At 42.4% G+C, this 12,961-nt stretch overlaps 1 protein-coding gene across 4 annotated transcripts in view; it reads right to left on the bottom strand.

Annotated features, from left to right (window-relative positions):
* The window catches only part of ANO10 (anoctamin 10), a 392,133-nt gene that overhangs the window by 369,726 nt on the left and 9,446 nt on the right, over positions 1-12,961 (bottom strand). For all 4 annotated transcript variants that reach the window (XM_033930080.1, XM_033930082.1, XM_033930083.1 and 1 more), the window contains exon 2: positions 8,706-8,855. In XM_033930080.1, coding sequence (XP_033785971.1) covers positions 8,706-8,844 — 139 coding nt within the window. In that variant the 5' untranslated portion in view covers positions 8,845-8,855. The remainder of the gene's footprint in view (positions 1-8,705; positions 8,856-12,961) is intronic.

A 12,961-nucleotide genomic window follows, 5' to 3' on the forward strand; every position in this document is an offset into this window, starting at 1 on the left:
CCTTCTGTAGTACTTGCTTTTTCTCCAGAACGCCGTCCAGTTGCGCACGAAGTCAAAGCCTTCGTCTTCGCACCATCGTCTCATCCAGGCGTTGATCACTTGCAATTCCCCTTGTCTCTTTCCATCTGCTCTTGGTACAGGGAGGATTTCAGAGAAATCACCTCCCTGATCTTCAGTTGTCTTCCGAGTGAGCGGAGCTGGCCCTTCATCTCTTCCCTGTCATACTTCCGCCCGCTCACATCATTTGTTCCCACGTGGATAAGCACAGCAGTGTCCACTCCCCCTGCGCCATCTATGATCCTGGAGATCCTGTTGGTCACATCCTTTACTCTTGCTCCAGGCAGACAGGTGACGACTCTGTCCTCTCTTCCTCCTGCGGTGTGGCTGTCCACGTGTCGTATAATGGAGTCGCCTACGATGATCCCCATCTTCTTTATTCGGGAGTTCCTTGGGGGGCGTAGGTCCACGTCCTTGGAGTAGGGCCAGTCATCTTCCTCCAATGATACTCTTGAAATTGTTTCCTGTTCTTTGGATGGGGGGACATCTTCCTGTGCTCTCACTATTCCTCCTGGTGTGCGGTTGTCTCCTACCTCGTCTTCGTTTTCTTCTGTGTTTGCATGGGTGTCTTCTCTCCTCACATGGGTTTCCTGAGTACAGTTTTCCAGCCCTGGGATCTCTAAGTGGTGCTGATGGGCTTCCTCTATGAACATTTCTAGATCCTTGACCTCGTCGTTTGGGCTGTACTCCACTAGAATCTTCTCCTGTGCTCGGATTCTGTCTTCGAGTTCCATCACTGTTCCCTCCAATAGTCTTACCTGACATTTCAAGCTATCCATCTCCATGCATCGATCACAAATGTATGCCTGGATCCCCGAAGGGAGGTAGTCATACATATTGCAGTCGATACAGAAGACAGGAAAGCTCATCTTCTGACTTCCTTGGGCTTCCATTTCGTGCTTCACTCGTGGGTTGTCTGAGTGATTTGTTGTGACCTACTGCTGCTCTTTTTCCTACTGATCCTACCTCCCCCTTACCTTCTGACTTCCTGACTGCAGGCTTCCTATTTGAGTGAGTCTGTTTGTGTTACAGTGCCTGTGCCTTTGTGTGCTTGTGTCCCTTGTCTGCTGCTTCCTTGTGTTGCTTACCTTGTTGTCTCTCTCGTGTGTGCTGTCTCTGCTCTACCTCACCTTGATTGTATGTGCGGGTTGGTTTCTTTTGTGTCTGTCTCTTCTTATCTTCTGTGCTTGTCGGTTCCTTACCGGTCTGTTCTCCTCTGGTGTTCTTGAGAGTAGCGCTCATCCCTTGCAAGGTCCTTCGCAAAGGCGCTCTCGCTAAGGCGAGCGCCTTTACCGCGCACCTTCGCCACGCGCCAAACGGCTGGGCGCCGTTGGCTCCTCCCCTTTTTAAGGGGGAGTCCGGTGCTGCCTCTGACATGTAGGGGGTGGGCGGAGCGTACTCTCGCCGCTTCCCCGAGTCTTCGGCTCTCCTGCCTCCTGTGCAAAGGTTTCAAAGCTTCCCCGACTTCTCCTCTAGCTCTGACCGCCTGTGCACGCTCCTTCTTGTACTCGGCACCAGCGACTGTGTGCCGCGTTGGCTCCTCCCCTTTTCAAGGGGGAGTCCGGCGCTGCCTCTGACGTGTAGGGGGTGGGCGGAGCGTACTCTCGCCGCTTCCCCGAGTCTTCGGCTCTCCTGCCTCCTGTGCAAAGGTTTCAAAGCTTCCCCGACTTCTCCTCTAGCTCTGACCGCCTGTGCACGCTCCTTCTTGTACTCAGCACCAGCGACTGAATCTGCGTTTTCCATCTTATAACTAGTTCCTAAAGCACAACAGAACATAGCCTCCTATCTCATGGCTTTTTAATTTCCACAGAAGTCTTTCATAAGGGACTTTGCCAAAAGCTTTCTGTAAATTTAAATACACTAATGTCCTGTTTCCCGTTATCCACATGTTTATTCACACTCTTCCAGACTTACCCTGATTTGTTTCTGTTCCTCTGATTTGTAACCTAGAAAGACTGGTTCCGGCACTAGTTATCTCTCCAACATCCTCCACTGTAGTTTTCAGCTGCAGCCTTTTCCTCTCTGAGTGCCTGTTTCATTCCCTGATCTTCTAATGACCCAACTGATTCCATAGCAGGTTTTTTGTTCGTAATGTATTTGAAATATTTTGTTATTAAGCTTTTATTTCAATTTTTTTCTTGGCTTGCTTTATCACTATCTACATCTAATTTGCCTGTGTTTATAATAATAATAATAATAATTTATTTCTTATATACCGCCAAAGCCGTAGTAGTTCGAGGCGGTTTACAATAAAGAAGGGCTGGACAAACAGCGAAAGTTGTTACAATCAGCGAAAGAAGATACAATTAAGTGGGCTGGACAATCAGTGCATATTTGGGACAGGATATAGGTACGATATAATATAAGAAGGACTGTGCTATCAGCGAATATTGGTACATCAGCGAATGAAGATACAATTAAAGGGATGGTACAATCAACGCATGTTGGGACAGGATACAGGTACAATATAATATGAGAAGGACTGCACAGAGGATAGCGGCGCCGATGTTAACATCACGAGCCTGTATGGAAGATAGGTATTCTGGTATTCAGCAGCAAGTTTCTTCAGTACCAACAGTAAGCACAATGCTGGCTGAGGGAGGGGAATATCTAATTTCTAATTCCATGCCTGTGTAAATGTCTGAATGGTTTATAATGAAAAGGAACTTGCTTGTGAGTAGAAGGACAAAGAGGAAGTGGGGTAGCATCCATTACACTTAAAAAAAACAGAAGTCTTTAAAAGAAGTCCATACTTAGGAGGTCCTGTGCTGTGAAATACTGAATAACTATCAAAACAACTCAATTTTCCTATTGTTTCCTAGGAAATTGCTTTGATGTACAGCAAGATTTTGTTCCCCAATTCGTTTAAGTTTTATTAATTGTTTACTCTTAGGTGATCATCCCTCAGTGCAAATCAGTGTTTGTAATTATAGAATTCAGGTCTGTTTTTTATACAGTGTTCCCCCGCAAATTTGTGGTTGGCAAATCGCAGACTCGTTCATTCACGGTCTGCTCCGACCGCCTCTTCCTGTAGTAAACTCGGGCTACACCAATCAAGAGCTGCGTGTCAAAGCATCTCCTGATTGGTGTAGCCCAACAGTACTACAGGAAGAGGCGGTCGGAGCAGACCATGAGTTTTTTTTTCTTCGCTCGCCGATGCTCCAGCTGCCTTCTCCTGCCTCCCCTGCCTTTTGACAGGCGAAAAACCACATTTGCGGTTTTTTGAAATTCGCAGGGGTTCCTAGAACGGAACCCGAATGAATTTTGGGGGAGTACTGTACTCCTACCCTGTTTCCCCGAAAATAAAACCTACCCTGAAAATAAGCCCTAGCATGATTTTTAAAGATGCTCCTAATATAAGCCCTTATTAAGATTGACCCCTGAAGCCACCCCGACATTCCCTGACTCCATCCCTGACACTAGAGCTGCCTGATTTTCCAATTATCTCTCCCTTCCTCTCCTCCACCCCAATTCTTCCTCTCCCTCCCCCCATGTGCAGCATCTTTCCTCGCCTCTCAACCATCCCCTTATGCAACAGCTCCCGAGGACTCCAAAAACAGCAGCAGTGCTCTGAACGGGTTGCTTCACTGCCTTCCCTGCTGGAGCCTTCCCTCTGCTGTGTCACTGATGACATCATCAGCGACATGGCAGAGGGAAGACACGTGGCATAGGGAAGGCCCCGGTGGGGAAGGCAGCAAAGCAGCCCATTCAGAGCGCTGCCTCTGTTTTTGGAGGCCTCAGGAGCTGCTGCACAAGTGGATGGGTGAGAGGCAAGGAAAGATGCTGCACGGGGGGAGGGAGGGAAGAAAGGAAAGAGGAAGAATTGGGATTGGAGAGAGGAAGGGAGAGATGATTGTTGTACATGAAAAAATATAAGACATTCCCAGAAATTAAGCCCTAGTGTGTTTTTTGGAACACAAATTAATATAAGACCCTGTCTTATTTTCGGGGAAACACGGTAGTAAACGTGGAAAGAAACATCAGATCTTGTTGCCTATTCTCTTAATTAAGAACATAAAAGTTGCCATATTGGGACAGACTGAAGGTCTATCAAGCCCAATATCTTGTTTCCAGCAATGGCCAAATCCAGGTCACAATTATTTGGGAAGAGCCCAAAAATATAACAGATTTTATGCTGCTTAGCCTAGAAAAAAAGCAGTGAATATTCCCAAGTTTTTGTAGATTGGGTCACCAGGATCATCCAAATTTCTAATATCGGTTTATATTCGAGTCATCCTTTATTCCTCCTTTTTTGGGGGAAGAAAAAAAGTCACCTCGGTTTATATTCAAGTATATACCGTATTTCAGAATGTAGCATTTCCCACCGAATATAGAATCCTTAACATATAGAGGGGTAATTCTATAAAGGGATGCCAACATTTAGGAATCAAGAATGCATGTAAATGACCAGAATACCGATATACACATGAATATGTGTGCACATACATATAAAAATGCCAAAATTCTGGCTATGCGAAATTCTATAACAGGGCACCTAAATGTGATGATTTCCAAAGGTGAGTATATATATGGGTGATGTCTGGAAAATGTGGGCAGGACATACAGTTACATATGTACATTATAGAATACTATAATTTACTTGATCTATGGCTGGTATAAATCATCGCACCTAAACTTTACTTATTTATATTGGAGTGCCTTAGGTCCCCTTTATAGAACAGAATTTCCCTCACTACTTCTGTCTACTCTGTCGTTTTTTAATAGAATGTATTTAATGCTGCATGTTCACTACTGTTGTAATGCCCCTGGCAGCCTTACCCTGGTTGTGAAAGAACTCCAAGATATGCCTTATGCAATTCAGTAATTACACAAAACTTTATTGCTATAGCTACTTCTTTCCAGGATATGTGAGGCAGGCGTTGTGCTGCAGTCACTCCTGCTTACCTGTAAAAGCTTCTCTGCCAGTGGTCTTTCTCCTAAGACCACCTCCTCCCTACTCTCACCTAAGCTTGAATCCTTTATCTCACTTCTGGTTCACCTTTAATTCCTGAGCTACCTGGTGTCAAACTCTGTTCCTATTGGCCTCTGACTCTGCCCTTCCCTTAACCTTGTAAAACTCTTTGTTTAGAGAGAAGGCCTTATGAGCTATCTGAGCACATGCAGGGATGCATCAACCCCCAGCCTTGAAACCTTCTTAATTTACTGGACTATTCTCCTGCTTCTCAATTTCTTATCCTATCTACTAAACCCACATTCTGGAACCAAGAAATCTGAGCCCATGGGAACAAAGCTCTGAGAAAGAACTGCTAAATGTGAGTAAACCTAATATATTTGTTCAATAAAGTATACGAGATTTAGCTTTCTGGTAGATTTAGAACACATCTGGCTGGGATAGCTTGCTAAACAAGACAGAAAAACTGTGATCATACATGCAACTTTATTTTATTATTTTATTAAAATATTTTTAAAAATATCATAGATGAAGTGGGAGTGTTTCCTGATCAGTTTAAGAACATAAGCATAGCCTTACTGAGTCAGACCAATAACCCATCTTCACAGAGGAAAAGCTAAGTCAGAAGCATCTGACAAAAAACTAAATAGTAACAGCATTCCATGCTACTGTCCCATGTCTGTCTCAATAGCAGACTATGGACTTTTCCTCCAGGAAATTGTCCAAACCTTTTTTAAAACCAGCTATATTAAAAGCTCTTACCATTTCCTATGGCAATACGTTCCAGAGCTTAAATATTCTCTAAGTAAAAAAATATTTCCTACTATTGGTTTTAAAAGTATTACTCTGTAACTTCATTGAGTGTCCTCTAATCTTTGTAAATCTTGATGCAGTAAAAAAAAAAAAAAATCGATCCACTTGTACCTGTTCTACACCACTCAAGATTTGTAGACTTCAATCATATCCCCCCTTAGCAGTCTCTTTTCCAAACTGAAGAGCCCTGACCTCTCTAGTCTTTCCTCATACAAGAGAAGTTCCATTCCCTTTATCATCTTGGTCGTTCTTCTTTGAACTTTTTCTAGAACTGCTATATCTTTTTTGAGATACGGAGACTAGAACTGTTCGCAATACTCAAGATGAGGTTACACCATTGAGCGATAAAGAGGCATTATAACATTCTTAGTCTTGTTAACCATGCCTTTTCTAATAATTCCTAGTATCCTGTTTGCCTTCTTGGCCACCAACGCACATTGGGCGGAAGGCTTCAGCATATTGTCTATGATGACACCCAGATCCTTTTCTTGAGAATTGACCCCCAAATTGGTCCCTAGCATCCGATAACTATAATTTGGATTATTCTTCCCAATGTGCATCACTTTGCATTTGTCCACATTAAATTTCATCTGCCATTTGGACACCCGGTCTTCCAATTTCCTAAGGTCTTCCTGCAGTTTTACAGCTTAGTATGCAATTGATAACAATACCGTTTCTATGCATATTAGTGTCTCCTTCTAGTAATATAGGGGGTTGTTTCTCTTACTTTATGGAACAGCAAGACTGAAAATCTGCTTTATTAACATTATCCCCCAAAAATATGCTGATAAGCTCTTTCATTAGTTCACTGCCTCAAAAGGCAGTGTGTTCGACCTTGTAGACCATGACATACTACTAAGCAGTCTAGATGCCATAGGCATCTCTGGTCACGTGTTAAAATGGTTCAAAGGCTTCCTGAAAAACCGATCCTACCAGGTCATCAGTGAACAAGTCTACTCCCAATAATGGACCAACTCCTGTGGTTTCCCGCAAGGCTCCCAACTATCGCCTACCCTGTTCAATCTATACATGTCTACACTAGGCCATGAACTATCCAAACTAAATCTCCAAACGTACATATACGCTGATGACATCACAATCATCATCCCCTTCTCTACACTATCAACCGAAACCAGGCACTTCATGTCATCTGTCATTGATCATGTAGATCAATGAACAAAAAAACTTCAAACTAAAACTAAATCCTGAAAAAACTAAAATATTCATGGCCACCCCAATGAACAAATACAAATAACCATCAATCAGCTTACAAAGGAGAAACTTTCCTATTAACTCCACTATAAAAAAAAAACCTAGGAGGTACCTTAGATCAGCAACTGATATTTGATGACCACACCAACATCTTAGTAAAAAAATGCTTATCTACTATGGAAACTACGTACGATAAAACCATACTTCGACTTCGCATCATTTAGACTGTTAGTACAATCACTAATCCTAAGCTCGCTGGACTACTGCAACATCATTTACCTAGGATCCTAAAAAAACCTACTAAAAGACTGAGAACAATCCAAAACACAGCCATACAACTGATTTTTGACCTGAAAAACTCCGACCACATCATTCCATATTTCAAAAAACTGCATTGGCTACCAGTCAGGGCCAGAATAATTTTCAAATTTGATCGCCTATGCTTCAAAACAATATTTGGCTCTGTACCCACCTACGTTCTGAAACACTTTGTTCTTCAAGACAAATTCCACTTCTCACGCAGAACATTATTACTCGCCTTTCCGACTACTAAAGGATGCAAATTCAAAAGATTCCTCGACAAGACACTTTCCTTCCCAGCAGGAATCTGAAACAATACTCTAAGCAACTTACTCCTTAACGCATCGTCATACCAATCATACAGAAGATCACTGAAAACCCCATTTATTTGACAAACTTGTTTAAAATTCCTCAAACGATCTCCTCTATGTCTACTTACATGCTCCTACCTCCGGTTATATATAATTATGTTATACATCTGTTTGTTTTCTCCTACTTCATCCTCATAATGTAACTTCGCTGCATTCATGTAGCCCCTCTTGTTGCAAACCGTCTTGAACTGAAAGGTATGACGGGATATAAATAAAGCTATTATTATTAGTGTGTCTTGAATAAAATGCAGGCAGTCTAAGGCAGTGTTTTTACCCCCTTGCCAGTCAGGTTTTCAGGAAATCCACAATGAACGTGGAGATGATGCGGTATACAAACCTAAGGATTAGATTAGATTAGATAAACTTGATTTGCATATTACTAACAAAGACAGAAAAACAGGGAAATACAATGATAGATCTCATATCCCACCATAATTTCCCAAAAAATATTTATTTCTCAAATTACTTTCTTCCTGTTCCTTTGTACTTTCGAACACATGGGGTCCAGAGCTGGAGTCAATGCCTTGAACCTTCATTTGAAACTACCTGGATATTTCACCCCCCCCCCCTTTAATATTTCCTCTCATCTTACTTTAGCTCAGTCATCACAGAGCCTGTCCTTGGTCAGGAACCCTGAAATCATAAATGGCAGCTCTACCTAGTGTTATCACTCTGGGGGGGATTGTGAATGCTGCCTCTGCAACATCCCCAACTAGCTCAAGAAGACAACAATCTAAACACAAAATCGAACCCAAATCTTCCACATGAAGCCACCAAGCTGGTCACAAATTGTATTTGCAGGTAAAAAAAAAAAAAATGAAGCCCCTGATCACATTTAGACCCATCCTGGACATAAAGGTTGTAGGATGTTTTTGTACTTCACAAAGGGTTTAATTTTTCTAGAAGGCTTTGGCTTTGGACAGGTGTGCCCACTGATTCTATGGATCTGGCAGGAAATTTTGAATAGTAAAACCTGCTAATCTGTACAAACTGTTTCTTCCTTGCATTTCAAATCTGTAAGCGAGGACCATGATGCATACCTCCATCTCTCTTTTTGTCCATAATCCTTCTTATAAGCCATTCTTTGGTCTCTTCTTTGGCATCCTTTGCTAGTTCTATTACTACTAACGGCCTGAAATTAGGGTCAGCGGCTTCTTGCAAACTCAAGCTTCTTTTCATCTTCAGCGTACCTGGATAAAGGAAAAAATAAACAGGTATACACATTAAAAGATTCTTCTGTTATCATATATGTGCTTCATACAACCCACCTGATTCAGGTATTATTTTATCTCTACTAACTAAACACACTGGCATTTATAGCATGGGATATATATTTTATTTATATAGATAGATAGATATAGATAGATATTTTATATATATATGTGTATATATATATATACACACACACACTGTATAAGCAATTCAGAAATATGGAAATGCAACATGGTAGAATTCTTGGTCTGTGATCAGCTACCAAACGATCCACCACATCCTACTATGTTTCAATTTTGGAGATGGCAGTTACTACAACATATATCTAAACTTCTTGTAAATAAAGTATAATATATTGTATTGTACTCAGTGCTTCCACCTCGGTCACATCTGAAGCAGACTAAAGACAGAAAAGATTTTAATTAAAAGGACTTTACTGATTGACTTCTTTGGAATAGAGCACAGCACATTTTGTACAGCGAGCCGGTGAAAGGAGTCACTGGTTCGCGCACTTGTTTGCACGATTTAGTTATTTTGGAGAAGAAGACAGGACCTGACAGCAGCAGCATATGAAAGAACTCAATGAGAAACCGCATGAAAAGATAAGTACACTGAAGAATTACCTTCTCTGCCAAGTATAAGAGCATTTATGTGTTTGATCAGTTAGTCTGCTTAAACAGGAATTGAATACAATTAAAGCAGCTTCCATCACTCCACAAAATCATACCAACTTACCACCTCTACCTCAAAGAATAAAACAGCCCAGGAATAAATGGGTCACAGTAGGCTCAGGAAGACTGCGACATGTAACACAGAAACATCCACCTTCACTAATATTACCTCTACAGAATTCCTTCGCTCCACTAGTGCACTGCGATACTCAAGAAAACAGAAGGGAGGTGGGACTGGAACCAATGAAGGTAACTCAAGAGAGCAAGCGCATCCTAAGCACAAATAAAAAGGCCAAAAACAGAAAACTATTACTGTTGGGGGATTCCATCATCAGAGGAACACAAGGCGAGGAGACCAAAATAGTGAAATGTCTTCCAGGATCCTCAGCTACCAGGAGTTCCAGGTAAATACAGACTATAATGAAGGAAGAAACTAAGGATTTTAACACTGATGTTGTCATCCATCTGGGAACAAATGACCTGGCCAACAACTCCACACTTGCAGCACAGAAAGCTTTTCGGGAGCTTGGTGAGGGCGTGAAACCTTTTGTAAAGACTTTAGCTTTTTCTGAAATACTGCCTGCATATGGAAAGGGGGAGCAAAGAGTGAAAAACACAGAGGACTTTAATAGATGGCTCAGAGCCTGGTGTCATCAAGAAGGCTTCAGGTACATAGGAGGATGGGGAAATACATTGAAGGACAAGAAGCTATATTGCACTGATGGGCTACATATTACTACAGCAGGAAAAAGAAACCTTGCAGAGAAATTTAGACAATATTTTTCTAGGCATTTAAACTAGAAGGTGGGGGCGGTGTAAGTACGAAGGACAATTATAGAGACCACCCCCGGCAAAAGAAAAGATGTGATAGTAGTAAAGACTGCAACACAAGCAATATCAGCAACTCATTTCTTAGTATTACAACGGAAAGTGAAACGAAACAAAAATCCATACGAAAAAGGAGATTATCGCTGAAAAATAGCTGGAAAGTGATGACCACAAATGCTCGCAGTCTAAGCAACAAAGTTCATGATCTGCAAGCCCTGATGTTAGAGGCAGATCTAGATATTGTCGCTATCACAGAGACATGGTTCAGTGAATCACATGGATGGGATGCAAACATACCGGGATATAATCTTTTTAGGAAGGACAGAGATGGTCATAAAGGTGGAGGAGTAGCTCTCTATGTAAAGATCAATATCCAAGCGACCGAAATGCAAGGGACCTGGGGAGAGGAAGAAGCTATATGGATTGCTCTGAAAAGAGAAGATGGAACTTCTATCTACGTGGGTGTAGTCTACAGACCTCCGACTCAATCGCAGCAAATTGATAAGGATCTGATTGTGGATATCCAAAAGTTTGGAAGGAAAGAGGAGGTTCTGCTGCTGGGAGATTTCAACCTGCCGGATGCGGACTGGAATGTTCCGTCTGCAGAATCGGAAAGAAGTAGGGAGATTGTGGATGCCTTTCAAGAGGCTCTGCTCAGACAAATGGTGACGGAACCCACAGGGGAAAAAGCGATATTGGATCTGGTCCTCACAAATGTAGAGAGTATCTCTAATGTTCGAGTGGGTGCTCACCTGGGTAGTAGCGATCATCAAACGGTTTGGTTTGATATAACAGCTATAACAGCTAAACAGCGGCCGCACGATACTTAAAGTCCTAGATTTCAAACGTACGGACTTTAATGCTATGGGAGAGTACCTGAAGAAAGAGCTGTTAGGATGGGAGGACATAAGAGAAGTGGAAAGACAGTGGTCTAAGCTGAAAGGAGCGATAAAAATGACTACGGACCTTTATGTGAAGAAAATCAATAGAAACAAGAGAAAAAGGAAGCCGATATGGTTCTCCAACCTAGTGGCTGAGAAAATAAAGGCGAAAGAGTTGGCGTTCGTGAAATATAAAAAAAACCAAGACGAGGAGAGCAGAAAGGACTACAAGGTGAAACTGAAAGAAGCCAAGAGAGAGATACGTCTGGCGAAAGCACAGGCGGAAGAACAAATGGCTAAAAATGTAAAAAAGGGCGACAAAAATTTTTTCAGATATATTAGTGAAAGGAGGAAGATGAAAAAAAGGAATTGCTAGGCTAAAAGATGCTGGGAACCAATATGTGGAAAGTGATGTGGAGAAAGCGAATGTGCTAAACAAATACTTCTGTTCTGTGTTCACAGAAGAAAATCCTGGAGAAGGACCGAGATTGTCTAGCAAAGTTACACGGGAAAATGGAGTAGATTCTGCGCCGTTCACGGAGGAGGGTGTTTATGAGCAACTTGAAAAACTGAAGGTGGACAAAGCAATGGGACCAGACGGGATCCATCCCAGGATACTAAGGGAGCTCAGAGAGGTTCTGGCGAGTCCTATTAAAGACTTGTTCAACAAATCTCTGGAGACGGGAGTGATTCCTGGGGATTGGAGGAGAGCGGATGTGGTCCCTTTTCATAAAAGTGGTCACAGGGATGAAGCAGGAAACTACAGGCCGGTGAGCCTCACTTCAGTTGTTGGAAAAATAATGGAAGTTTTGCTGAAAGAAAGGATTGTGTACTTCCTTGAATCTAATGGGTTACAGGATCCGAGGCAACATGGCTTTACAAAAGGTAAATCGTGTCAAACGAATCTGATTGAATTTTTTGATTGGGTGACCAGAGAGCTGGATCGAGGACATATGCTAGATGTAATTTACTTGGATTTCAGCAAAGCCTTTGATACAGTTCCTCATAGGAGGCTGTTGAACAAACTTGAAGGGCTGAAGTTAGGACCCAAAGTGGTGAACTGGGTCAGAAACTGGCTGTCGGACAGACGTCAAAGGGTGGTGGATAATGGAAGTCGTTCAAAGGAAGGAAAGGTGAGTAGTGGAGTCCCTCAGGGATCAGTGCTGGGGCCAATCCTGTTCAATATGTTTGTGAGTGACATTGCTGAAGGGATAGAAGGAAAAGTGTGCCTTTTTGCAGATGATACCAAGATTTGTAACAGAGTAGACACCGAAGAGGGAGTGGAAAAGATGAAAGAGGATCTGCAAAAGTTAGAGGAATGGTCTAATGTCTGGCAACTAAAATTCAATGCAAAGAAATGCAGAGTAATGCATTTGGGGATTAATAATAGGAAGGAACCGTATATGCTGGGAGGAGAGAAGCTGATATGCACGGACGGGGAGAGGGACCTTGGGGTGATAGTGTCCAAAGATCTAAAGGTGAAAAAACAGTGTGACAAGGCAGTGGCTGCTGCCAGAAGGATGCTGGGCTGTATAAAGAGAGGCGTAGTCAGTAGAAGGAAGAAGGTGTTGATGCCCCTGTACAGGTCATTGGTAAGGCCCCACTTGGAATATTGTGTTCAATTTTGGAGACCGTATCTGGCGAAGGACGTAAGAAGACTTGAGGCAGTCCAGAGGAGGGCGACGAAAATGATAGGAGGCTTGC

This window comes from Geotrypetes seraphini, chromosome 2, assembly GCF_902459505.1.
Source record: "Geotrypetes seraphini chromosome 2, aGeoSer1.1, whole genome shotgun sequence".
NCBI classification, from domain to species: Eukaryota; Metazoa; Chordata; class Amphibia; order Gymnophiona; family Dermophiidae; genus Geotrypetes; species Geotrypetes seraphini.